Source organism: Hylaeus volcanicus, unplaced genomic scaffold (assembly GCF_026283585.1).
Source record: "Hylaeus volcanicus isolate JK05 unplaced genomic scaffold, UHH_iyHylVolc1.0_haploid 12197, whole genome shotgun sequence".
NCBI lineage: Eukaryota > Metazoa > Arthropoda > Insecta > Hymenoptera > Colletidae > Hylaeus > Hylaeus volcanicus.
Window position 1 is genome coordinate 770880 of NW_026533147.1, and position 8789 is coordinate 779668.

General features: G+C 32.9%; 3 protein-coding genes and 1 long non-coding RNA gene across 7 annotated transcripts; 2 read left to right on the forward strand and 2 right to left on the reverse strand.

Annotated features, from left to right (window-relative positions):
- The first annotated feature begins 48 nt into the window (after positions 1–48).
- LOC128883050 (uncharacterized) lies at positions 49–2745 on the forward strand. 3 transcript variants are annotated; one of them, XM_054135022.1, is made up of 13 exons: positions 49–359; positions 426–585; positions 650–732; positions 813–904; positions 970–1208; positions 1282–1342; positions 1389–1476; positions 1536–1642; positions 1733–1883; positions 1943–2006; positions 2067–2173; positions 2242–2319; positions 2389–2745. In XM_054135022.1, the coding sequence occupies exons 1-13, from the start codon at positions 225–227 to the stop codon at positions 2590–2592; spliced, it is 1569 nt and encodes a 522-aa protein (XP_053990997.1). In that variant the 5' UTR covers positions 49–224; the 3' UTR covers positions 2593–2745. The 3 variants fall into 3 exon arrangements, with proteins under 3 accessions (XP_053990997.1, XP_053990998.1, XP_053990999.1); XM_054135023.1 differs by having other exon boundaries at positions 204–359; positions 2245–2319; XM_054135024.1 differs by having other exon boundaries at positions 220–359; positions 445–585.
- LOC128883052 (uncharacterized) lies at positions 2745–3498 on the reverse strand. The gene is made up of 2 exons (XR_008458698.1): positions 3084–3498; positions 2745–3015 (listed from the first exon to the last, which is right to left on the reverse strand). It is a non-coding gene; the product is annotated as an uncharacterized LOC128883052 (long non-coding RNA).
- An 84-nt stretch (positions 3499–3582) lies between these two features.
- Positions 3583–6001, reverse strand: LOC128883049 (pre-mRNA-processing factor 19-like). 2 transcript variants are annotated; one of them, XM_054135020.1, is made up of 10 exons: positions 5792–6001; positions 5617–5741; positions 5232–5559; positions 5057–5169; positions 4883–4986; positions 4755–4834; positions 4375–4691; positions 4207–4312; positions 4007–4160; positions 3583–3949 (listed from the first exon to the last, which is right to left on the reverse strand). In XM_054135020.1, exons 1-10 carry the CDS (start codon positions 5961–5963, stop codon positions 3856–3858), a joined length of 1593 nt encoding a protein of 530 aa, XP_053990995.1. In that variant the 5' UTR covers positions 5964–6001; the 3' UTR covers positions 3583–3855. The 2 variants fall into 2 exon arrangements, with proteins under 2 accessions (XP_053990995.1, XP_053990996.1); XM_054135021.1 differs by having other exon boundaries at positions 3584–3949; positions 5232–5501; positions 5792–5929.
- A 120-nt stretch (positions 6002–6121) lies between these two features.
- On the forward strand, positions 6122–8653 carry LOC128882973 (ATP-dependent RNA helicase DDX50-like). The gene is made up of 3 exons (XM_054134876.1): positions 6122–7847; positions 8202–8318; positions 8391–8653. Exons 1-3 carry the CDS (start codon positions 6231–6233, stop codon positions 8562–8564), a joined length of 1908 nt encoding a protein of 635 aa, XP_053990851.1. The 5' UTR covers positions 6122–6230; the 3' UTR covers positions 8565–8653.
- Positions 8654–8789: the final 136 nt, after the last annotated feature.

Genomic DNA, 8789 nt, shown 5'->3' on the forward strand with positions numbered 1-8789 from the left:
TGAAGATAAGAACTAATACATTTCTTATTGTATCCAACGTCAACTTAAACTGAATACCACAAATTTTGTGAGAACAGTATGCTAACATACGTGGTTTTTTTTGTTGAACATAAAAAGAAACTGTGGCGGTAAGGAAACGAAGACTAACACTACAAAAGTGTTTTTGACATTTTTAATGAGTTGTAAATGTTAAGAATATTAAGAATTCAATTTTAGATAATCGTATGGCGCGTTCATCACGGTATTCAAAATTTCAAAATGTTTTTGGGCAACATACATTGGAAAAATTTAATGGATTATCTATTCATAATCAACATTCGGAAGGATCAGGACTTGCTGTGAGTTTTTCACACTTAGCTGTGAGTTTTTCCTTAACACTTTTTATTTCATAAAAAAAAATACAAAATGTGTTTTGTATATAACAGTTTCCTCATGGTGCTTCAGGAAATGTTGTATGTGGTATAGCAATGAAGTCTATAGGTGATCGGTCTCCTCAACTTTTTCTTGGCAAACATCATAAAGGCGCTATACAAGATTTGCAGTTTTCGCCCTTGTGTGAAAATCTCCTAGCTACATGTTCTAACGGTAGGTTTCTTGGCTTCACAATTTTCTTAAAAAAGTTCAACTAAAACGTCAATGTCCTTGTAAGATATGACCGTGAAAATTTGGAAAATACCGTATGATGACACTGGCGACAATCCCGTTAATCTTGTTCCTTTAATAACATTTCTAGTCAGTTAATTTTCCTTTTTTCAAAGTTTTTTTGTATATTAAAAAAAAAACACACGTTTTTGCATTATTCGAAAAAAAAGGGACATCATCGTAAAGTCGTGACGTGCCGGTTCAATCCCGTGGTTTCTTCCGTTTTAGCTTCAGGATGCTACGATCAAACGATAAAAATCTGGTAAAAACATGACGACCCTCACATTTCTGTTTCAAAATGAGAAAAACAATTGCAATTTATTTAAGGGATTTACAAAAACAAGAAGCCATGCTAGAAACAAAATTATATGATGTTATGTATCATTTAAAATGGAATCGCTTAGGAAACCTCTTAGCAGTTTCAACTAAAAACAAATATATTAATATATTTGATCCAAGAGTTACGAAATCCATTACTCAAATCGAATCGCATCTTGGTGGTAAACCAACGAAAGTTGAATGGTTCGGTGGATCTCTTGTACCCGAACATTATTTATTCACAACAGGTGCTTTACTTTTTAACGGTCTTATACTTTTAATGTCTGACTCATAACATTTTATCGGTAACAATGTTAATAGGATTTGATAAAGGAGCGAATCGAGTGTATCAGTTTTGGGACACCCGCAACACGGCGCAACCGTACATTGTCGAGCGAATTTCGAGTCTTGTCATGTTCTTTTTTTAGGTGTTTGAAAGGATTATTATCAAAAGGAACAAATAGTCTTTTTCCTTACTGGGATGAAGACACTGGTCTTTTATTTTTAGCTGCACGAGTAATAAAGTGTTATAGAAGAATATGTTATTGCTTTGTAATACGATCGAACGATTTTAGGGTGATGCATCTGTGCATGTAATGGAGTACATGGATGGTGATTTTTACAATAGAAGTTCTTGTGGTTCATTTTCTGGTTGCCGGGGTTTCGATATGGGTCCTAAAAGGTATCAATAACAACGCAATTCGTTTTCTTACCTTTTTTTTTGAAAATCATTCTTTCATACCACAAGTACTTTTTTTATAATTTAATAAAGGCTTGTTAATACTTCTAAATGTGAAATCGCAAGATGTTTCATTATTGAATCCAATGAAACAATTCAACCTCTGGAATTCATTGTTCCTAGAGAGATTAAAAAGTTTTATGCCGATTTATATCCCCCGTGTTTTCGTGGACAACCTTCCTTGGTAACAACAAACCATGGTTACTAAGATCAATTTATTAAAGTTTCTTTTTCTTCATGTAGGATAGTAATGAGTGGTTTCAAGGACAAGTAGCGACACAATATTATCGTGCTTCAATGGAACCACGTAAGAAAAAATGTTTTTTTTTCAATAAAAATAAAACCGATTGGTATGTTTTAATTTTAGTGGAAGATGGAACGAGTCCTTTCGCAATAAGAGTGTATGATGGACCTAACGATTCTTCTTGTTTCAATGTCGCTTCATTAAAAAAAAGAACATTTTTAGAAAAACGTGTAAGCTGCGTTGCACACGAATTGCCTCTCTTTAAATAAAAATGGAGTTTCATATGAAATGTTACTAGCAGGATTCATTCGGTCAAGAAGATAAGCATAATTCTTCTTCAACAATTGAATTTTCACCTTCAACCTCTGATGACAAGGTAAATTGTTTACAACAAAAAATTATATCTTGTGACCCATAACTATTTCTTTTTTGTTTCTTTAACTAGGATCCTTTACAAAATTGTGCTTTGCTTATTACGCAGCTGAATGAAAAAATTAAAACTTTAGAACACAAAAATTTCATCTTAACTGAAAAAAATAAACAGTTACAAAAAATTTTTGACCTATGCGAAAAAACTATGAAAGCTGTCTATAGCAAAGGATTAAAAGAGAGTAATGAAATGCCTTATGTGGAAGACCGTAATTTGTAAAAAATATGCAATTTCTCTCGTGCAATTTTCTGACACGATTTCAATTAACTCACTAAACTTTTAAACAATTATTTTTGAAATTTTCGTAGCAACACGAGTGCCATAACAAATGGTCGAGCGACAAAAATATCAATTCTAACAAATATTGGATAGAATAACAATAATAATTTTTTGCACTGTCTTGTACATAAAGCAAATTTACTTCTCGTGTTAAAAGTGCACCGAAGAAAAAAAGGTGTTTTCTAGCTTTTATAAAATCAGTGAAAATTGCATATAGTTGTCGTCATGAATACCATCGTAATCATCTGACCTATCATTTCCAACATCATCATTTTAGTAGACAAGCAAGCAACTCCATTTTCAATTAATCAATTCATTCTACTTAACGTTTACAAGAACAAAAATCAAACCAAGGCATTTGAACTGAATAAGAAAAGAGAGACAATTGACATTTTAGTTGGAAAAAAAATAAAAACTATTTAAAAAGGTACCGGAAATTGTTAAGTAAAAGGTGAAAAATAACTACAACGAAGAAAAGAAAGCACGATAAGTTTCTACAAACGAATGTATTAGGAGAAATAAGTTAGCTTGAAAAAAAAACTAGCAAATCAGAAATTGATAACGTCGTCATAGGTACAAACATTATTGTAACACCAAAAAGCAAAACGCCTAAGGAGTTATTTTATGAAAGACCATACGACAAATGCCTGAAAATCATCATGAAAACGAATTATAAAAATAATAGAAAAAAAGCAGTCGTATGATCTCTTGTTATCAACTTTTTGATAGGATCAGATTTTTTTATAACAGTAAATCTCATCATATATTTCAGAGGACATGGGATTATGTTAAATCATCATGTGAACAAAAAGTAATTTATAAAAGAAAAGAATTTGTTAAGATGAAGCATATTTGACCAACTGCGGCACATTTTTCACGTTTTAAAAAACGACAGAACGGTCTTACGCCCCAAACTGCATGCACATATTCGAGTTAACAGAGATTTTAGCAAACATGTGTTTTTTTTTTTATTAGAAGTTTGTTTCTTTTTGGTGTTCTAAAGTCTATTATGTAACTAAAAAAACATTAACAATGTAAAGGCAACGATTGTTCTTAAATGGTAAAATATTAATCCTCTATTGCCATACTATCTATCATGAGACACTATGTAAAGTAACAGTTATTTTGTCGGGTGAATAAAAACACTTTTTTTTTGTCACAAATTGCCATTTTTTTTTGTGCTGAATAATCCTTCGCCGACTATCAAGTGGTAGTTTCTTGTTCATTATTTACATGCCAATATTTGACTGTTCTATCTAAACTGCAAGTAAATAACGATTGTGCGTTTCTTCCAAAACTAAACACGAAGAAAAAAAGAATGAAAACAAAAACGAAATAATAGATGGACGGGTACCTTGCGTCAGTCACAAGGTTTGTATGAGATTGTAAAGATTTGATTAGTTCTAACTGAGTTTTGGATACAAACGAATAAATGCTAGCACATCCAGCGGAATAATGCGTTGAATCATTCGCATCAGTCGTTCCTCCAGTGACAGCCAAATAATTACCTGAAAAAAATTTGTCATGATTGCCTTTGACGCGTTCTTATGTTACCAGAATCGTCAAAGCAAATTTTCGACGGTGAAAATGGTATATTTTCTTCATTCACTGGTTGAATTGTTTCGAAATTGAATGATTTTCTTAAATCCCATAGTTTTACCTTAAAAAAAGAAAAAAACAAGTTATGAGTGGCCTATCAAATTCTAATTTCAAAAAACTAACGGTGCCACCAGGACATGCTGAAGCGGTTGCTAGATAATACCCATTCTCACTAAATTGAAGGTCTGTAACAGGGGTTTCATGCCCTGGTAAAATTATAGTTGGCGAGCAGTCTCCCTTCACATCATAAATATAAATATTATTATTCATTCCACTAGCACCAATTAACATTCCATCAGGATGAAACATCAGCACTGGCATAGCACAAGGTAAATCACGATAGGCTCGAAGCACCTGTCCAGAATTCAAATCATGAAGAATCCAACTCAAATCCCGTGACGTTGAAATAAATAAATTAGCCATTGGATTAATACAAACATCTTGTTTTCGTTAGTCAACATGACAAGAAAAATTGTAGGTCATTTTAAAAATCAAATTAGTACTTGTAACTCCTTTAGTATGATGTCGTAAAAGATAAGATAATTTGTAAGATTCCAGATCATTATCACTCGATGACCAGACTCTAAAAGAAGCGTCAAAAGCTAAGAGAAAAAGAGCTCAACCGTCCTACCTAACTGTTTTATCATCAGAAGCTGTTACAACGATATCAGAACGATAGCCACTACAAGCTACTGAATTGACTCTTTTAAGATGACCGTGGAGCCGGCAAAGAGTCTAATGACAAATAACGGCCGCCATCAAGTCGTATTACAAGTCATGTTACAAAAAGAAGAAAAAAGCTAACCTTTTCATTTTGCACGTCAAACAAATGCACAGCACCATCAATTCCTGCCGTCCACACGCACTTGGTTGTGTCATCTACCTTAGATAAAGGATGAACTAAGCAACGCGTTATTCCTATGATATGAATAGAAAAAATAATTCTTCTTCAAGTGACGTGGTATAAAGACATTAGTTACCTGGAAGTGTTGATGAATGAGGTGTAAAAGAAGCGATTTCTCTCATACTCGACACAATATTTTTTGATGGTAAATTTGACAAGTCCCTTTTCTTGCGTTTGCCTAAGAGCATTTTAGCGTGAGACTGTAACTCTTCGAGGAGACCTTCGGATACACCAACTTCCTGAACAACACTTAGACCTTGCGCTTGAGCTTCAGTAAAGGTTTTTGTTTCACGTTGTAATTGTGTTGTAACTTTTTCAGCTGCTTCCTTTTCACGTAAAAGACGAGCTATTACACGACACGCAGCATCATGCTGATATAACGCATGGGACAATTGTTTTCGTACCTAATCATAATTGAAACAAGAATAGTCACATTATAAACAAAATAAAAAACGACATACTGTGTCTAAATGCACTCGCAAATTGAACACTTCTGTTAGTAAAGAATCCCATTCATTTTGTAAAGACATTAGCATTCCCGGTATACTTGATGTCGCAGCTGGTCTTGGTTTAGCATATTTACTAACTATAAAACAAGCCCAAAAGATAGTAGGCAACACACAAAATAAACAATACCTTTGACGGGTAAGAGATTTTCAAGAGTTAAAGGCTCAGATGTCAATGGACATACGTCACCATTCGCCTTCAAATATTTCTCAATAACTCGCTTTTCAAAAATATAACCTGTTGTACTAATAACAGGTTCTTCAGGATACACCCCTGAAATAGCGCAGACAAAATCCGACATTTTTGAACGGTGGATACAAAGGCCGTCCCCACACTATTAGATATAAAAAAAGAAATCAATGATTAAAAGAATGAGGTCTATTTATATTCTTTTTTTTCTTGTTTGGGACAGAATCCATGATGTGTTCAGATTTAAACTTTTATTTTTTTTTTGCTTCACCTCGTGTTTACAAATAAGAATTTCACTAATCGTATTGTCACTTTAGATCAACCTACGATCGACAAACATTGTGATAGCTTTTTAACGTTTAGTGATCTTATTTGTGACATGATGAGCAAACAAGCCAAAACAATACGTGGATCCGCCAAAGTTTCATGTGATACGGATCCTATAAGTACAACTGGAATGGCATCAACTAGTCAAGAAACAAAAGAAAAAAATGAAGGTCATTTAGATTTGTATCGAATAAGTGATAAAACAAAAGAAATACTTTGTTCTCGAAACATTTCAAGTTTATTTCCGATTCAACAAAAAACGTTTAATGCTATTTATGATGGGAAACATGTAATAGGTCGAGCAAGGACTGGAACGGGAAAAACATTAGCATATGCTCTTCCAACAATTGAATCTTTAAGTTTTTTTAATCGGTTTTCTAAAAAGGGATGCCGAGTTTTAACTTTAGTACCGACGCGAGAGTTAGCTCAACAGGTCACTTCCGAATTCGTTATTTTAAGCCGATCTAACACATTATTTCAGTCTGTATCTCTTGTGGGGGGCGTATCTGAAGAACCACAAGTAAGAGCATTAAATCAAGGTGCACAAGTTGTTGTTGGAACTCCAGGCCGTATTTTAGACTTATTAGGTCGTAATTTATTGGATTTAAAAAAACTTCGAGTTTTTATATTAGATGAAGCTGATCAAATGCTTGAAATGGGATTTAAAGAAGATGTTGACAACGTTTTGCAAAATATAGCAACATGTAAAAAGTCTAAAGATAAAAATCTTAAGGTTCAAATCCTTTTATTTACAGCCACGTTACCAGCATGGGTAATTGGTATCGCTAATACATATATGAATGAGGGGGAGAAAATTACAGTGGATGTTGTAGAAAATGAACAAGTATCAACTGCTAAGGGGATACGTCATTTAACAATTGTTTGTGGATTTCATCAACGTTCAATGGTATTGGATAATGTTATAACATACTATGCTGGATCTTCAGGCCGATGTATTGTGTTTGTTGAAACAAAAGCAAACGCTAACGATATTTCAATGAACTCTGGTATAAGTCATTTTTGTCAAGTTCTTCACGGAGATATTCCACAAAAACAAAGAGAAAGTACTTTAAAAGCATTTAAAGATGGGAAATTTCGTTGTCTTGTGGCAACCGACGTAGCAGCTCGAGGACTGCATGTTGATAATATTGAATTAGTAATTCAATTAGAACCTCCAAAAGATGTTGACACCTTTATTCATAGATCAGGACGAACTGGTCGAGCAGGTGCTAAAGGGGTCAATATTGTTTTTATTAATCCAATGAATGCACCTTTTATAAAAACGATTGAAGCAGCCACGGGTATAAAATTCTCACGCGTTGGTGTACCTCAAATGGAACAACTTTTATCCTCAAAAGCTCATGAAATTGTTGAGCAAGTTTTTCAAAGAAAACCTTGTGAGGATGATTTAAACCGTTGCAAAGACGCGGCTAAAGAACTACTATCACAAACGACACCCGAAAAAGCCGTGTGCTTACTTCTTTTACAGTTAGCTGGTTTCATGGAGAAATCATCAGAAACGAAAGTGGTTTACTCTATTTTGAGTGGTAATGAAGGTTATCGCACGTATCATATCGCTTTTCTATCAAATACAAAAATTAAATCAAAAAATTATATATGGCAAGTTTTAAAAAACGGTATTGCAGTGGATCAAAATACGCTCAATAATGTACGTCGCTTTTTATTTTTCTCAGTTCATTAGAGAAGGATTTTGTTAATAGATAATTCAGTTTTTTAAAAATCATAGATAAATTTTATTTAAAATTAATAGAGAGCATATTTGTTTTAGTGAATAAAGCATTTTTATATAAATAAATAAAAAATTTAATTCAAAAAATTAATAGAGCATGATTTTTTTCAGTGAATGAAACATTTTGATATATAAATTCAAATTTTTATTGAAAATAAATAGTCTATATTTTTTATAATTAGAGAAACAATTTTATTTGAAATGATTATAGTCTACTTGATAAATCAGCAGAGGAATTTTTTATTTAGAATAAATGCTATGTATTTTTTTCAGTTTCAATCCATGACACTAACGTCTGACGAATGTGGAGCTCTTTTTGATGTTCCGTGTGACAAGGTTGAATATTTTGAGGATTGCCTCTCGACGGCTATGCAATTGCCCAAAAATAATGTAAGATGAAACGGAAGTCATTCACGCGAATTCGTTTTTTTGATATAAGTGTTGCATTATGGATCACTGTAGGAAAGCTTTACGGTGAATGTTGCAACGGAGTTACCTGAATTAAATGATGCTCGATTCATTGTAAATACACCAGCATCTTCAAATCATAAAAATCCATTTGCAAGAGGTAGCAAACGGCAACGAGAAAATAATAATTTTAGCAGTAATTTTAAAAAATCTAAATGGCAGCGATAAATTTTTTTTTCTATTTACTAATTCCGTTAATTCAAATAAATTTTTTATATAAAGCTGTTAAAACACAAAATGACGCTACTTGACAAACATTTTAATAGGGACACCAAATAAAACTAGAGCAACCACGGGAAATGGCAGTAGTATTATTTGTTGGTCATGGAAATTGATTGCTTGATTTAAAACTACCGTATCATAGTTTGCTTATTTTCGTAAAAAGATGATTTT

Bases quoted from the DNA above. Each gene is read 5' to 3' on its own strand.
- LOC128883050 (XM_054135022.1), top strand. From the start codon at position 225: ATGGCGCGTTCATCACGGTATTCAAAATTTCAAAATGTTTTTGGGCAA. The intron at 360-425 runs GTGAGTTTTTCC...TGTATATAACAG, and splicing joins TGAGTTTTTCACACTTAGCT to TTTCCTCATGGTGCTTCAGG. The intron at 733-812 runs GTCAGTTAATTT...TCGAAAAAAAAG, and splicing joins TTCCTTTAATAACATTTCTA to GGACATCATCGTAAAGTCGT.
- LOC128883049 (XM_054135020.1), bottom strand. From the start codon at position 5,963: ATGTCGGATTTTGTCTGCGCTATTTCAGGGGTGTATCCTGAAGAACCT. The intron at 4,987-5,056 runs GTTAGCTTTTTT...ATTTGTCATTAG, and splicing joins TTGACGTGCAAAATGAAAAG to ACTCTTTGCCGGCTCCACGG. The intron at 4,835-4,882 runs GTAGGACGGTTG...CGCTTCTTTTAG, and splicing joins TCTGATGATAAAACAGTTAG to AGTCTGGTCATCGAGTGATA.
- LOC128882973 (XM_054134876.1), top strand. From the start codon at position 6,231: ATGATGAGCAAACAAGCCAAAACAATACGTGGATCCGCCAAAGTTTCA. The intron at 7,848-8,201 runs GTACGTCGCTTT...TATTTTTTTCAG, and splicing joins ATCAAAATACGCTCAATAAT to TTTCAATCCATGACACTAAC. The intron at 8,319-8,390 runs GTAAGATGAAAC...GGATCACTGTAG, and splicing joins TGCAATTGCCCAAAAATAAT to GAAAGCTTTACGGTGAATGT.